At 39.8% G+C, this 17,914-nt stretch overlaps 1 protein-coding gene across 3 annotated transcripts in view; it reads left to right on the forward strand.

The window, feature by feature from the left end:
- Positions 1 to 17,914, forward strand: part of Lyst (lysosomal trafficking regulator) — a 173,671-nt gene that overhangs the window by 124,718 nt on the left and 31,039 nt on the right. For all 3 annotated transcript variants that reach the window (XM_029468643.1, XM_029468642.1, XM_021180035.2), the window contains 4 exons: positions 3,292 to 3,536; positions 6,022 to 6,088; positions 7,775 to 7,931; positions 17,641 to 17,781. In XM_029468643.1, coding sequence (XP_029324503.1) covers positions 3,292 to 3,536; positions 6,022 to 6,088; positions 7,775 to 7,931; positions 17,641 to 17,781 — 610 coding nt within the window. The remainder of the gene's footprint in view (positions 1 to 3,291; positions 3,537 to 6,021; positions 6,089 to 7,774; positions 7,932 to 17,640; positions 17,782 to 17,914) is intronic.

The following is a 17,914-nucleotide window of genomic DNA, read 5'->3' on the forward strand; positions in this document are numbered from 1 at the left end:
GTTTTGCTTTTGTGTTTATTTTTGTTTTTGTTTTTTGAGACAGGGTTTCTCTGTGTAGCCCTGGCTGTCCTGGAACTCACTCTGTAGACCAGGCTGGCTTCAAACTCAGAAATCTGCCTGCCTCTGCCTCCCAAGTGCTGGGATTAAAGGCATGTGCCACCACGCCCAGCTGAATTCATTGTTTTTAATAGCTGAGTAGTACTCCATTGTATAAATGTACCACATTCTCTGTATCCATTCCTCTTTGGAGGGACATCTGGGTTCTTTCCAGCTTCTGGCTATTATAAATAAGGCTGCTATGAACATAGTGGAGCATGTGTCCGTCTTACCAGTTGGAGCATCTTCTGGGTATATGCCCAGGAGAGGTATTGCTGGATCCTCCGGTAGTACTATGTCTAATTTTCTGAGGAACCGCCAGACTGATTTTCAGAATGGTTGTACCAACTTGCAATCCCACCAACAATGGAGGAGTGTCCCTCTTTCTCCACATCCTCGCCAGCCAGCATGTGCTGTCACCTGAAGTTTTGATCTTAGCCATTCTGATGACTGGTGTGAGGTGGAATCTAAGGGTTGTTTTGATTTGCATTTCCCTGATGATTAAGGGTCTTAATGAAGCCCTTAATCTTATAAAAATTCTCTGACTTCTAAAATGTTAAATTTGAAGTCCCCAAAGTGACTGAAAGGAGTAGTTAGCACTTGTTTAGGATACAGTCTATCCTTGATATGCCATCCCTTCCCCATGGCCCTTTTTTTGGGGGTGGTGAGGGATAGGGGAGGGAAGCCCTGGGAGAAGGTACACGTGCTGGCTACCACCTGTTGTCCCTGTAGTCCCTTCTACCTTTGATCCCTTAGGTTCTCTCCAGAAATGCTCTGCTCCTGCTTTCTTTTCTTCATCCTGCACAGGCTGCCAGAGCCTCTGCTGCTACCTCCGTGCTCTGCACCTTACCTGTCCCACAGAAGCATGTGACATGCTGACCAGCCTTTCCTTTCCACTCTTGATAACCCCCTATCTGGGCTCCAATTTTTCCATCACCAGCTTTCCCACTCAGCATGTTTGCAGATCCTTCTTGAGTAGCTCAGGCTCATTCTTCAGACCTCTTGCCACCCATCTTGTGGCTGTCAGAGCAGTCTGTATCCTACAACTTAGAGTTCTGTCAGTTCTCAGGCCTCTCCCCTTCACACCACACCCATTTAATTTAATTCTGATTTGCTATCTCCACCCTGAAAATACCCTTTCCCTTTTTCATAAAATGAAAGCTCACCTCTCTGTTGTTCAAGCCCAAAACCTTGAGTATCCTTATAAACTCTGCTATCCCTCTCACCCTGAATGTCTGCTCCATCTGCACATACTCTTGACCTGACTGAACTGCTACTGAGCCGCCAGCATTTGTCACCAAAAGTATTTGTAGCAGCCTTTTAACTGCCCATCTGTAACCACACCCCATCCCTTCAGTCTGCTTCCTGACTCCAGTCAAAACTCTCTTGTTGCTTGTCATGCTACTCACTGAAAGTCAGAGCTCTTACAAGAGCCTAATAAAGCCCTGGGCAGTCAGGAACCTTATTACTTCCTGACTTTAACTGATTTTCTCTCCAGTATTCATACTCTGTCCATGGAAGTTTTCTTCCTGAATATATCAGACACACTGATGCTGCAGGGCCTTTGTACTTAACTGCTGCACAGAATGCTTTTCTCCATAGAATTCCCAATGACTCACTCTCAGACCCCTTGATCGATCAAGTGTTTCCTCAACAGAGAGTCCCTTAGTAAATAACATCCCTTCCCTCTTGACCCTGACTATATAAAATATGAGTGTCTTAGTCACTTTTCTATTGCTGTGAAAGAGACACCATGACCAAGGCAACTCTCAGGAAAGCATTTAATTGGGGCTTGCTTAGTTTCAGAGGTTTAATCCATTATCATCATGTCAGGAATCATGGCAACACGCATGGCACTTAAGGTAATAGCTGAGAAGTACGTCCTGATCCCATCCACGGGGAGAGAGGGACAGGGAGAGGGAAGAGGGGGACGGGGGGGGGGGGGAAGAAAACTGGGCCTAATATGGGCTTTTAAAACCTCAAAGCCCTCCCCCAGTGACATTCCTCCAACAAGATCACAACTCCTAATAATCCTTGTAATCCTTTCAAATAGCTCCACTCCCTGCTGACCAAAACCTAAACATGAGTTTATGAGGGCCATTTCCATTCAAACTACCACAAGTAGCCCCTCTGTAACCAACCCAGTGGTGCCCAGCACTCCTGCCACCTTTGCTGTGCTTTCTCCATTCTGCTCTTTAGTGCCCCGTACTGTGCTCTCCCTGCAGAATGTCTAGACCTGCCTTTGTTTTGTGTTCGTCACCTGCACCTGGAACACTGCTGGCACATGAGTGTGACTTATGTACTGGATGAATGAAAGCTTTATTCCTTCCAGTGTCAGTACACTCTCACAAATTGCTCTCCATCTATTAGTGTTTGACAGTTTTTAAATTTAGGTGATATTTTGGGCTTTTCAGCACTGTGTTTCTTCTGTCTGTTCCCAGTTAGTCTTTCATGTCATTTTCTTTCTGTCTTACCTCTCACTGTTACATCAGTGGCTCTTCTTCCTACATTTGCAATAGGGACTTCTAGGTGGATCTTCCAAACCCACTTACCCCCTTTTCTGTGACAATACTTTCATTAATCTCTAAAAGATCTATGAAGCTAGGATATAGCTCAGTGGTAGAATGTTTGCCTAGAGTGAACAAGGCCCTGGGTTCAATCCCAAGAAACACAGGGTTGGTGAAATTGATCCTCTATGTTTTCAGTCTGTAGTGGGTAGGTTTGTATCCTACTTACATAAGATATTGTATTTAATTCTTATGAGATAAACATCATCACCTCCATATTACAGATACAATAACAGCATAAAGGATTTAGCAGGAAGACACCGAACAGATCTTTTCTGATATAATCAGACTGTCAATACATCATGGTGCACATTTATTTAATTTTTTTTTAGTATCTATGTCTAAGTGATTTCTGTGCATAACTTTTCTTTGGAAATTATGAGCAGATAATGCAGAAGTTTCTTCCAGATAACTTTATAAGCAAACTCTTCTAGCAGTAAGCCTAATGACTAAGAGCCTGCCTCTGGAAGGAAACTGCAGTCAGATTTGGTTTTCTATCATTTAATGCAGATTTCACGGAGGATTTTAGATTAATAACATGTCTACAATGCTCTGCTTTTCTAGGGAAGTATCAAGAAATGTAGAAAAATGTAAAACTATCAGGTGTCTTTTTCTCCTCTCCGTTGAGGTCCGTGATGATGTGCACCAGAGCATCCTCACAAACAACCTCCCAAGTCTTCTGGAGTACGGCAACATCACCGCCCTGACGAACCTATGGTATACTGGGCAAATTACCAATTTTGAATATTTGACTCATTTAAACAAGCATGCGGGCCGGTCCTTCAATGATCTCATGCAGTACCCGGTGTTCCCCTTCATCCTCTCTGACTATGTTAGTGAGACTCTTGACCTCAATGATCCATCTATCTACAGGCAAGTAAAAGCATCACTCTCCCTCCTCCTACCTCCTGTCCTTTGTCTCTGATTCCCTCCCCCCCCCACCCCCCACCCCCGTCTCTCTGGGACAAACAACTCTCCTTTGTGCTGAGAACTTGGTCTTGGGGCCCCTGAGCTGATTTTTTACCTTACAGGTACGATTGGGGTAATCTCTTAATGTGAAATGTGAGAATTAAAGGAAAATGGTTTAGCTTTTTTCCACCTTTCCTGAACAAACTGTTATTTTAAAGAAGCCGGATAGTCCAAGTTCATTGGCAAATAATTTTATTTAGTTAAAAATATTCTCTTACTTAAAGAAAAATTGACTTTAAATATTCCACTTGGGAAGTTTCTAAGTATTTTAATTATAAGTTCCTCCAAATGAGCCTGACTTGGCCCTTAAGAAATCAGGTTCAAGTTAATTGACAATGGTACATTGTCTGTCTTTTAGATATTATATTCACTGCTCTTAGACATTTCAATATTTTACATATTGCTGGCATAAATATATGCAATGTTTCTGGAGAGTAGTTTGACGGTATATATTCATAAAAACCTATTAACTGTGCATACTTGTTTTCAGCAAACTGGCTTCCAGGAATTATTCTTGGGAATGCTAAAGAACTTATGTTCAACATAAAGGTTCCAATTTAACCAGCAGTCGTTTTATGAGGGTTGGGACCTAAACTTGCCTACCTCTTTGCTTGCTTTGGTATCTGGCACTCTATGCAAAAGTTTAACAGGAATGTGGTACTCCTGGCATTTTTTTCAAAGTATCTAAAACAGCCTGAAGGCCCAGTATTAGATTATAATACATTGTTGTATGCGACAACTACTAAAGCAATATTGTAGGGCTGGTGAGATGACTCAGCACATCAGACTGAGGATCTGAGTTTGATCCTTGTAACTCACATGGTGAAGAGAACCAACTCCCATCCCATAGCATGCATACCCACACATACATGTACACAAAATAAGTCAATGTATAAGAATGTAGGGTAGAGCCGGGCGTGGTGGCACACACCTTTAATCCCAGCACTTGGGAGGCAGAGGCAGGCGGATTTTTGAGTTTGAGGCCAGCCTGGTCTACAAAGTGAGTTCCAGGACAGCCGGGGCTATACAGAAAAACCCTGTCTCGAAAAACCAAACCAAAACAAAACAAAACAAAAGAATGTATGGTAGAAATACATTTTATAAGCATGGAAAGACATTCTTTTGCTTAAAAAATGTATAGGTACTCACTAATAAGCAGAAAACCAGCTGGACAAATACATTCTAAAATGTTTTACCTGTGAGTTGGTTTATTTTGTTCACTCAGTTGTAATTCCTTTATGTGGCAGTCTGTTAGTCTATTTGAGGCAGGAACTAACTATGCAACTCTGATAGTGTAGAGCTTGCTATGTAGATCAGGCTGACTCTGAACTCACAGAGATCCGTCTGCTTCCACCTCCCAAGTGCTAAGATTGAAGGCATGTGTCATAACTGGCAGCAACTGTAATTCTTAATATTCAGCCATAAAAATATAATTTTATCTAAGAAGATTTATTATAACATTCTTGATTTGTTGTTACTTTTTGGTTTTTTTCCCCCAACCTCCTTATTATAACATTCTTAAGGAGTGAAAAAGTATGCCAGGGTCTTAAAGATAATTTATTCATATTTTAAACGTAAAAATTGACATCTATTCCATAAGACCTTTTTACTCTTTGATGAAGTCTCTAAGATTGTACTACTGTCACCAGAATTTTCATTTAATGTTACTGAACTCCACAACCCTAGGAAATACTAATTTATCAAAAAGACAAAAAGCTATATCATGAAGGTATGGGAATACATTCTTGTAATCCCAGCACTGCAGAGACTAAGACAGGAGGATTGTTGCCAGCCTGAACTGCAAAGTGAGTTTAAGGATATCTTGGACTACATAGTAAGGCCCTGTCTAAAGAAAAAAAAAAAAAAAAAAACAAAACATCTGAATAAGCCAGATGGGTTAGGTTTACTGAGCCTTGAGCAGATTTTGCTGTTGGTTGAGGTACAGTGCCAGATATTGACATTATAAATAGTTTTTTCACTGTGTCTCTTAGCCAGAGCAACTGTTCCCTTACATCAAAACTATTTATCCTGCCCTTTTACACCTCATATAGTAATGCTGATAGGTTTTTAAAGTGAAGTCATGTTTCTTGGCCTCGAAGAACATCATGGGGTATTAATAGTGGGAACTCCATTACTAACATGTTCATCTGCGTGCACACCTGCATGACAGCATCGCCCAGAAGAGACAGTAATTCACCATACAGACACAAGTCTTTATTTGCATTTCCTTAACAGTTTATGGGGTCCTGATTTTGAATGGTGACTGTTGGTTGCAAAGCAACATTCTTATATGAGTTAAGGCTTGCACATTTTCAGGGTGAAGACATGAGTAGCTTAATCCTGATGGTATCAAATTACTTCATATTTTCTATTATTTCTTCCTTTGTAGAAACCTATCTAAACCTATAGCTGTGCAGTATAAAGAAAAAGAAGACCGTTACGTTGACACATACAAGGTAGTTTTAGTTTCCATTAATATTTTGATACATGAAAAATGGAGCTTTATGAATTTACACTTTTTAAATTTGTAGTATTTATTTTTCTGTCTTTTGTTTCCTTGTACTTTAAGAACTATAAATTATAAAACTGAAAATTGTTTTTGTCTTAGTTCTTTGAAAACGTTCCAAGAATAGAAAGAAAGTATACCGTTATTTTTGGCACAATTAAAAAACTAATTAGTCCACTATTTTGTCAAATGCATAAAAAATATACTTCTTGTAAAAATCACAGATTTTCAGAGGTACCAACTATTTATGTCTCTGGGTATTATTTATATTATATGGAAATAGTGGTGTCTTTTCATTAATATGACCACATATTTTGTTAGGAGATAAAGGTCATTGGTACTGAAGAGACACTAGCTCACTCAAGTGTGTGGCTCTGGCAGGCCTTGTCCTTCTTTCCCATTCCCTCTGCCTTGCTAAAAATCCTTAGATGACATTCCTAAAGCAAGCCACCAAGGTCTGTGCCATTATTTGGCCATTTCCTCTTGTGGCTGACTACCAAGGTGTGTGTGTATATATATACTGAATATGTATTTATTTCTACTATAACACTAGACATATTCAGAAAAATATGCATTTTAGATATAAGTGAGATTTCCTATTAAATAAAAATGAGTTACCCATGTCAATAATGTTAATATTAATATAATTTTATTGGAAACTTGGAAAACAAACTTAACATGTAGTACATTCTTCATAATAGTGTAATGATAGGAGTGGCAGAAACAATTCTCTCATATTCCCACATAACTCATGTCCCAGTTTCAGAGATGTCTCTCTAAGTACCTGAAACTCACCATTTGATTTTTCTGCAATTGAAAATATGACAGCCTAGCTTTGTGAGTTTGAGGCTAGCCTGATCTACACTGAGTTTTAGGATTGTCAAGGCCACACAGAGGAAATCCTATCTTAAAAAAACAAAAAGGAAGGAAGGAAGGGAGGGAGGGAGGAAAGGAGGGAGGGAGGGAGGGAGGAAGGAAGGAAGGAAGGAAGGAAGGAAGGAAGGAAGGAAGGAAGGAAGGAAGGAAGGAATAAAATAAATATGACAGTCTGAGAGCCAAGACATTACTTTAAAATTTATTACATCCAACTTTGTTATCAGGAAGACAAAGCTGTAACAGAGAGCATAGTGACAGGAAGTGTGTGGTTGAGCTGCCTCCTTTGTGATGGGGAGAGTTGGAGGCGGGAAAGATCCTCATTTTCTCTTTAACTGTGTGTTTGCTCTGCAAACCTGTCACACAACATAGTCTTAATAGTGGTAATGTATGCTGCCTTATTACATTTCCATACCTAGAGAAGCACTCAAAGCATATCATGAAACTGTTCAATACAGACATTTTATTGATAAGATCAGCTCTTGGTTTTGAGCACACCCGTTTAGATATTTGGAGCTGTTAACTAGGAGTGAGAATGCAAACAGGTGTGTTCTTATGACAGGGTAGGAGTGGAGGTAGAGAGAACTAGGTGGTTCTCATTTGGCCTAGGGTCAGGAAGAGACTCCTAGATGTTCAAAGGGCTGGGGATCTGGACACTGGTGGGAAGTCAAGAATAATGTCAAAAGAGGTGGAGGAGAATGGAAGAGAAAACTAGCCATACATGGAGCACACAATTGAAAATCCGTGGTTCTGTGTCCTGCAGTATTTGGAGGAGGAGTATCGCAAGGGAGCCCGAGAGGATGACCCCATGCCTCCTGTGCAACCCTACCACTATGGCTCCCACTACTCCAACAGCGGCACCGTGCTCCACTTCCTGGTCAGGATGCCGCCTTTCACTAAAATGTTTCTAGCCTATCAAGGTAAGGATGTTTTTTGTAAATATCCCAAAGTCATGCTGTATCGTTAGAACAAAAAAAAACCTCGACTAGCTTCTTGAAAACTAGCCCTAACCAAGCCCAAGAGAAGGAATTCAACTTAACTAGTTACTAAAATACTCCTTTAAAAAAATGGTAGTCAAATCTTGCTCCTGTCTGAGATTTTAGCTTTAGATAGTGTCTACATTTACAAAAATGCAGTTGATTTTTTAAAATTTAATATATAATTCACGAACTATAAAATTTGCCAGTTAAATTATATTTAGCTCATTTGATATTTTGTGTAGCCCTGGCTGTCCTGGAACTCTACCTGCTTCTACAATCTGAGTGCTAGGATTAAAAGTTGTGTGCCACCATACCCAGCTCAACTCTCTTTTAAAGGCTTGCGACCCAGTAATTATTTCAAAGCATAACAGTTTTGTAGCTTGTGTAATTTTTTTGTATAAAGATCTGTTATGGGAAAGTATTATTCTTTATAATACTAGTTAATAGAGACCATTACTGCAGTGGAGCTCACAAGTGATCTAGCTCAGCACCTTGCATGACACCTTGAACATGACTGGGGTAATTCCTGGGTGTCAGAAAGGGCAAACTCGCTGCACTATCCTGTAAGAGCTGAAGTATTAGCTTTGTAGTTGTTTCTCGTGACCTCTGTTTAGGGAACCATTCAGTTTGTCCTATCCTGTTTTAGACTTCTTTAGTCTTTTATTCTTAAAGCAACCTCTTAGAGGAAAGAATTTATATTCCTGTGCTTAGTCTATAAATGGGGCTTTTAGGTTTTGCCCCATAAGCTCACAGTAAAGTCCCACATGGTGGCTGTTCAACTACTGAGACAGAGGGAGTGTTGTATGTGCATGGGCTAGTGTGAGGGTGGCTGCAGAAGCCAGAGGAGGAAGCGGGTTTGATTACTCTGTACCCTATTCTTTTCAGAAAGGGCCTCTCACAGGCTGAGAGTTTCTGTATGTATTGCCCCATTCCAGCTGGTGCAAGCAACTCCCATAAACAAATGAGTGGCTCTGGTAAGGAAGAGCACCCAGAACTGATAGATATACACACACACACATACACACACATACTCACACATACTCACACACACACACACTATCCTTGTTTGCTGTGGTTTCTAAATATACCATTGTTTGAAGATCTTTTTGGGATGTAATAACATTCATTTGATAATGTCATTTTTTAAAAATGGAAGTGAAAACAATATTTTTCCTTTTTTTCTTTTTCTTTGTAATTCATTTTTTAGATTCCATATTCCATTCCCCGCCCCTCCCTTCCCACCCTTCAACTGCTCCACATCCCACACCTACTCCTCACCACACCTCGTCTCCACATGGATGCCCCCACCCTCCACCCCATCTGGCCTCTAAACTCCCTGGGGCCTCCAGTCTCGTGAGGGTTAAGTGCATCATCTCTGAATGAACACAGTCATGGAAGTCCTCTACTGTATATGTGTTAGGGGCCTCATATCAGCTGGTGTATGCTGTCTGTTTGATGGTCCACTGAAAGATCTTGGGGGTCCAGATTAATTAAGACTGCTGGTCCTCCTACAGGGTTGCCCTTCTCCTCAAATTCTTTCAGTCTTCCATAATTCAACAACAGAGGTCAGCTGCTTCTGTCCATTGGTTGGGTGCAAATATCTGCATCTGACTTTTTCAGCTACTTTTTAGGTCTTTCAGAGGGCAGTCATGATAGGCCCCTGTCTGTAAGCACACCATAGCCTCAGTAATAGTGTCAGGCTTTGGGCCCTCCCCTTGAGCTGGATCTCACTTTGGGACTGTCACTGGACCTTCTTTTCCTCAGGCTCCTCTCCATTTCCATCCCTGTAATTCTTTCAGACAGAAACAATTATGGGTCAGAGATGTGACTGTGGGATGGCACCCCCATCCCTCATTTGCTGTCCTCCCTTCCTGCTGGAGGTGAGCTCTATATTCCCTCTCTCTGCTGTCAAGCATTTCATCAGAGGTCCCTCCCTGTGAGTCCTGGGAGTCTCTCACCTCCCAGGTCTCTGGTGCATTCTGGGGGATCCCCCCAACCTCCTATTTCCTGAGGTTGCCTGTTTCCATTCTTTCTGCAGGCCCTCAGGGCATCAGTCCTTTTCCCTCACCCAATACCAGATCAGGTTCCCCCCACTCCCCATCCACTTACCCTCTCAGGTCCCCATTTATGATTGCTTTCTTCTCTCTCCCAAGTGGGACTGAGGTGTCCTCACTTGGACACTTCAGCTATGGACTGTATCTTGTGTATTGTGTATGGGTTTTGTTTTTGTTTTTGTTTTTGTTTTTGTTTTTGTTTTTGTTTTTGCTAATAGCCACTTATTAGTGAGTATATACCATGCATGTCATTTGGGGTCTGAGTTACCCTTCTCAGGGTGATATTTTCTAGTTCCATTCATTTGCCTGCAAAACTCAAGATGTCCTTGTTCTTAATAGCTGAGTAGTATTCCATTGAATAAATGAACTACATTTTCTGTATCCATTCTTCTGTTGTGTGACATCTAGGTTGTTTCTAGCTTCTGGCTATCACAAATAAGGCCACTATGAACAGAGTGGAACACGTGCCCCTGTGGCATGGTGGGGCATCTTTTGAGTATATTCCCAAGAGTGGTACAGCTGGGTCTTCAGGTAGATCTATTTCCAATTTTCTGAGGAACGTCCAGATTGATTTCAGAGTGGTTGTACCAGCTTGCAATCCCACCAGCAATGGAGGAGTGTTCCTCTTTCTCCAAATCCTCTCCAACATGTGTTGTCACCTGAGGTTTTGATCTTAATCATTCTAACTGGTGTGAGGTGGAATCTCAGTGTCATTTTGATTTGCAATTTTCTGGTGACTAAAGATGTTGAAAATTTCTTTAGATGCTTCTAGGCCATTCGAGATCCCTCTGTTATGAATTCTCAGTTTAGTTCTATGCCCCATTTTTTGATTGTGTTGTTTGGTGATTAACTTCTTTATTAGCTGTCTATCGGATGTGGGGTTAGTGATGTTTTTTTCCAAGCTGTAGGTTGCTGATTTGTCTTATTGACTATGTCCTTTGCCTTACAGAAGCTTTCCAGTTTCATGAGGTCCCATTTATCAATTGTTGATCTTAGAGAATGAACCACTGGAGTTCTGTTTAGGAAATTTCCCCCTGTGCCAATGAGTTCAAGGCTCTTTCCCACTTTCTCTTCTATTAGATTCAGTATATCTGGTTTTATGTTGAGGTCCTTGACCCACTTGGACTTGAGCTTTGTACAAGGTGACAAATTGGGTCTATTTTCATTCTTCTACATACAGACAGCCAGTTAGAGCAGCACCATTTAATGAAGATGCTTTCTTTTTCCATTCTATATTTTTGGTGCCTTTGTCAAAAATAAAGTGACTGTATTTTGTGTTTGTGGTTTTATTTCTGGGACTTCAATTCTATTCCATTGATCAACATGTCTGTCTCTGTACCAATACCATGCAGTTTTTATCACTATTGCTCTGTAGTAAAGTTTGAGGTCAGGGATGGTGATTCCTGCAGCCGTTCTCTTATTGTTAAAAATTATTTTTGCTATTCTGGGTTTTTTGCCATTCCAGATGAATTTGAGAATTGCTCTTTCCATGTTTTTGAAGAATTGTGTTGGGGTTTTGATGGGGATTACATTGAATCTGTAGATTGCCTTTGGTAGGATGGCCATTTTTACTATGTTAATCCTACCAATCCATGAGCATGGGAGATCTCTCCATTTTCTGAGATTTTCTCCGATTTCTTTCTTGAGAGACTTGAAATTATTGTCATACAGGTCTTTCACTTGTTTGATTAGAGTTACCCCAAGATATTTTATGCTATTTGGGGCTATTTTGAAGGGAGTTGTTTCCCTAATTTCTTTCTCAGTCTGTTTATCCTTTGTATACAGGAAGGCTACTGTTTGATTTGAGTTATTTTTATATCCGGCCACTTTGCTGAAGTTGTTTATCAGCTGGGGAAGTTCTGTGGTAGAATTTTTGTGGTCACTTATGTATACTATCATATCATCTGTAAATAGTGATACATTTATTTCATCTTTTCCAATTTGTACCCCCTTGATCTCTTTTTGTTGTCTTATTGTTTTAGCTAACACTTCGAGTACTATATTGAATAGATATGGGGAGAGTGGACATCCTTGACCCCGATTTCAATGGGATTGCTTCAAGTATGTCTCCATTTAATTTAATATTGGCTGTTGGTTTGCAGTAAATTGCTTTTATTATGTTTGGGTATGGGCCTTGAATCCTAATCTCTCCAATACTTTTAACATGAAGGGGTGTTGTATTTTGTCAAATATTTTTTCAGCATCTAAGGAGATGATCATGTGATTTTTTTTCTTTGAGTTTGTTTATATAGTGGATTACGTTAATAGATGTTTGTATATTAAAGCAACCTTGCATCCCTGGGATGAAGCCTACTTGATTGTGGTGAGTAATGGTTTTGATGTGTTCTTGGATTGGGTTTGCAAGAATTTTATTTAGTATTTTTGCATTGATATTCATAAGCGAAATTGGTCTGAAGTTCTCTTTTTGGGGTGGGTTCTTGTGTGGTTTAGGTTTCAGAGTAATTGTGGCTTCATAGAATGAGTTAGGTAGTATTCCTTCTGTTTCTATTTTATGGAATAGTTTGAGGAAAATTGGTATCAAGTCTTCTTTGAAAGTCTGTTAGAATTCTGCACTAACTCCATTTGACCCTGGGCTTTTTTTGGTAGGGAGAATTTTAATGACTTCTATTTCCTTGTGTGATAGGGGCCTGTTTAGATAGTTTACCTGCTCTTGATTTAACTTTTGTATGTGGCATCTGTCTAGAAAACCATCCATTTCATCTAGATTTTCTCCAGTTTTTTTGAGCACAGGCTTTTATAATAGGATCTGATAATTTTTTGTATTTCCTCCATTTCTGTTATGTCTCCCTTTTTGTTTCTGATGTTATTAATTTGGATAGTTCCTCTTGGCCCTTTAGTTAAGTTTGGTTAGGGGTTTATCTATCTTGTTGATTCTTTCAAGAACCAGGTTTTGGTTTTGCTGATTCTTTGTATTGTTTTGTTTGTTTCAATTTGGTTAATTTCAGCCCTGAGTTTGACTGTTTCCTGCCTTCTCCTCTGCTTAGGTGAGTTTGCTTCTTTTTGTTCTAGGGCTCTCAGGTGTGCTGTTAAGTTGTCAGTGTTAAGATTTCTCCTGTTTCTTTACAAGGGCAGTTAGTGTACTGCTTTCATTGTGTCCCATAAGTTTGGGTATGATGTGTCAACATTTTCATTAAATTCCAGGAACTCTTTAATTTCTTTATTTCTTCCTTGACCAAGTTATCACTGAGTAAAGAGTTGTTCAATTTCCAAGTATATGTGGGCTTTCTGTAGTTTTTGCTGTTATTGAAGACCAGCCTTAGGCCATGGTGATCTGATAGGATACATGGGATTATTTCAATCTTCTTTTATCTTTTGAGGGTTGTTTTGTGACCAATTATATGATCGATTTTGGCGAAGGTACCATGAGGTGCTGAGAAGAAGGTGTATTCTTTTCTTTTAGGGGAAATGTTCTGTAGATATCTGTTAAGTCCATCTGGTTCATAACGTCTCTTAGTTTCACTGTGTCTCTGTTTAGTTTCTGTTTCAGTGACCTGTCCATTGGTGTGAGTGGGGTGTTGAAATCTCCCACTATTATTGTATGGGATTCAATGTGTGTTTTGAGTTTTAGTAAGGTTTCTCTTATGAATTTGGTTGCTCTTTCATTTGGGGTATAGATGTTCAGAATTGAGAGTTTCTCTTAGTGGATTTTCCCCTTGATAAATATGAAGTGTCCTTCTTCATCACGCTTGATAACTTTTGTTTGAAAGTCTATTTTATTGGATATTAGGTTAGTGACTCCTGCTTGTTTACTTGGACCATTTGCTTGGAAGACATATTTCCATCCTTTTACTCAGAGATAGTGCCTCTCTTTGTTGTTGAGGTGTGTTTCTTGTATGCAGCAAAATGCTGGATCTTGTTTGCATATCCAGTCTGTTAGCTTATTTCTTTTTATAGGTGAGTTGAGTCTATTAATATTGAAGGATATTAAAGAGAGATGACTGTTGGTTCCTTATATGTTTGGGTTTGTAGGTGGTTTTATGTGCTTGTGGCTCTCTGTTTTTGACTTTGTTGTGAGATACTTAATATCTTGTCCTTTCTTTGGTGCAGGTATCTTCCCTGTGTTGGATTTTTCCTTCCAGGAACCTGTGTAAGGCTGGGTTGGTAGATAGATACTGTTTGAATTTGGTTTTGTCCTGGAATATTTTGTTTTCTCCATCTATGTTGATTGAGAGTTTTGCTGGGTATAGTAGCCTGGGCTGGCATTTGTGTTCTCTTAGAGTCTGCATGAACTCTGACCAGGCTCTTCTGGCTTTCATAGTCTCTGTTGAGAAGTCTGGTGTAATTTTGATAGGTCTACCTTTGTATGTTACTTGGCCTTTTTTCCTTGCAGCTTTAATATTTTTTCTTTGCTCTGTGTACTTAGTGTTTTGATAATTTTGTGATGAGAAGATTTTCTTTTCTGGTCCCATTTATTGGTGTTTCTTATACCTTTATGTCCATCTCTTCCTTTAGGTTGGGGAAATTTTCTTCTATGATTTTGTTAAAGACATTTTCAGGTCCTTTGAGCTGGGAATCTCCTCTATTCTGATTATCCTTAGATTTGGTCTTTTCATTGTGTCTTGAATTTCCTGGGTGTTTTGGGTTAGGAGTTTTTTATGTTTTGAATTTTCTTTGACAGTTGTGTCAATCTCTTCTACTGTATCTTCTACACCTGAGATTCTCTCTTCTATTTCTTGTATTCTGTTGGTAATACTTACATCTGTAATTCCTGACCTCTTTCCTAGGTTTTTCATTTCCAGGTTTTCCTTCATTTGTGTTTTGTTTATTGTTTCTACTTCGACTTTTATGTCTTGGATCACTTTATTCAAATCCTTCACCTGTTTACCCGTGTTTTCCTGTATTTCTTTCAGTGAGTTATTGATATCCTCCTTAAAGGACTCTATTATCTTCATGAGATAGGATTTTAGGACAGATTCCTGATTTTCAGGTGTGTTGTTGTATTCAGGGCTTGCTGTGGTGAGAGAACTGGGTTCTGATGATGCCATGTATTTTGGCTTCTGTTGCTTATGGTCTTGTGCTTGCTTTTCCCCATCTAGATATCCCTGGTGTTTGGTAGTCTGGGTGACTGTATGGAGTCTGCCTCTTTTGTACTTGGGTTGCTTCAGGTCTCCTGGTAGGCTTGCAGCCCTGGCTGTATCAGACCACATGTGGGGCCTTCTAACTTGGGGGCTCTTCACAGGGGCAGAAAAGCTGCTTATCTGTTACCCTGGCTGCAATAGATTCCGTGAGAGACCTTCAGACTGTTGGGTCTTCCGTGGAGCAGTCAAGCTGTTGTCCAATTGCTCTGAGTGCAGCAGGTCCTCAACTGCTCTGAGTGCAGCGGGTCCTCTAGGCTGGGTTGTGCTATGGAGTCTTCATGGAAGCAGACCAACTATGGGTCTGCCCCAGCAGCAAGGACAAGGTGGAAGCGAAAACAGAATATTTTAATGTGGTTTCAAACACTGCAGTGCTATTAACATCCCTCCAGCTAAAACCACTTCTTCCAGTGTAGCCCAAGAATGCATCAATATGAAATTCTCAGTCAACCTTCAATCTTTATTTTATTGCTGTTAGGAGTAGATTCATATACAATATCGCCTTTTCTTCATCAAGTAGTTACACTGTTGTTGTTTTGAAACTCAGTCTCCTTTAGCAAGGTGGGCTTTAAACTTGTAGTGTAGCTGAGATTGGTTTTGGATTCCTGACCTCCAACTCCCAAGTGCTGATATTATAAGTGTGTACTGCCATGAGTAGATCTTCATTGAATATTTGTGAGTAGGTTAATTTTAAACCTTAACATTACCTTAATCCTCATTTATTTCAATTTCATTAGTTTTATGCCGGCTTTTGATTTTTTTTTTCTTAACCTAATGAGTTAGTTCAAGAATTCTAAACCTTGGCACTATTGTTACTTTAAGCTACATAACTTTTTGTCTAAAGTGTTGCCCTGTGTATTCTAGAACATTTAACAGCATCTAACTCCATGATGCCCTGATTTTCTTACTTTCTGGAAAAAAAAAAAAAACTATAAATTTTATTTTTCCTCAGATTTAATTTAGCAGCCAGCCAGTGCTACCTGGCTCAGTGTAGTAGATGGAAAGGTGATAAAAATAATGGAAACTGTAGCTCAGCAGAGCAGGTGAGCTTGGAGAAAGAGATGAGCTGATTCTTTTGACATTGCTGTACTTGGTGCTGAGATTAGTCTGTGACAGTGTCTACACCAGAGGACACGATCAGACTCCAGGAAGTGTAGAAGTACTTTAGGTAACACAACAGAGTCCCTCAGAACCATACACACAGCTTCTGTTCTCAGCAATCGCCTTTGCATGTCACTTAATATTCCCAACCTGTGATTGTGTTCACAGAAAAGATATGGACAAAATTCAATTCTTTGTCATTAATAGTCTAAACCAGGAAAGAAAATGAACTGAAGTGAGTATACTCAGTTTTATACTGGTAAAATTTTTAGTTAGTGATTGAGTTTAGTTAGTGGTATTGCTGCATCTGAAAAGCTGTGTCAGTACTGCATGTTGTGAATGTGGTTAGGAGTAAAAGGGGACTAAGTAAGGGGAGGAAGTCGTCTAAAGGGAAGAGGAAGAGAAACAAATGAAGACAATAAATAACATGTTGTCTTTCACATGCAGAATCTAATGTGTTAACACACACACACATAAAACATGAAAGCCGAAGACGGCCTATGTGTAGGCAACCATGAGGGTGGGCAGCAGTGGGAATGAGGAAGGAAAGGTGGAGATGATAGGAGAAACAAATACAAGAAAATTAGAGTGAAATAATGCATGAGAGTATAATAATGAAACATTATTTTGTACACTAAAAGTTTCATTATTGAAAGCAGTGGCCCTACTCTTTAGAAAAAACAAACATCTAAATAGTAGATAGTCTTGGTATCTACTATTCTCCTTCTCGTCCTGTCTCTTTTCCCTTATGGGTGTATAGGTATGGGTGTCAAGCTGCACGCAAGAACGCGTCTGCTTGTGAAGGCCACAGATCACCAACAGATGTCCTCCTTAACTGCTTCCCCAGTTTATCTTTTAAATGGGATTTTTCACTAAACCTAGGACACATTCTGTCTGCTCAGCTGCGTGGCCATTGAACTCATACACAGACCACCCCACTACTGGGGAGACAGACACACAGCTACCCACCTGGCTTTTACATGCACGTTTGGGATCAGACTTTTGTCCTTGTGCTTTGGTAAAAGGTACTTTGCCACCTAAGCCATTTCCTCAACCCATAATTTTCCCTCTTTAAATTATACATTCATTTAATAACGAGATCATTATTGTGTGTCCATTATGTGCTGGGTATGAGTGGACTCCTGCTTTTGTGAAAGTTTCATTCTAACTAAGTAGAAGGCAGTAGTCATTTAGGCAAGTAGATGATAGAAATTCTATTAGAGGTATGATGGAAGCATAATGCAGTTGAAAATAATGTGACTTCAAAAATTTGAATAATCCTTTAAATAAACCAAAGGACCATTACTTTTATCATTTTTGAAGCAACAAGAGCTACGGGAAGCTTCAAGTGGAATATGGTCTTTGTGTCTTCATTATATTATTGGAATTTCTTTGTAGATCAGAGTTTCGACATTCCAGACCGAACATTTCATTCTACAAACACAACTTGGCGCCTCTCCTCCTTTGAGTCCATGACTGATGTGAAGGAGCTGATTCCGGAGTTTTTCTATCTTCCTGAGTTCCTAGTGAACCGTGAAGGTAAACAGCAGATCATTTCTCACATATTTTGAAGGGTATGCAATAGAGTTATAATTTTCCAGGAGTAAAAGTAGCTTTTCTAAGACTTGAAATCTGATTTCTCAGATAGGAGAGATTCCTGTCATTAAATCTA

This window comes from Mus caroli, chromosome 13 (genome assembly GCF_900094665.2).
Source record: "Mus caroli chromosome 13, CAROLI_EIJ_v1.1, whole genome shotgun sequence".
NCBI lineage: Eukaryota > Metazoa > Chordata > Mammalia > Rodentia > Muridae > Mus > Mus caroli.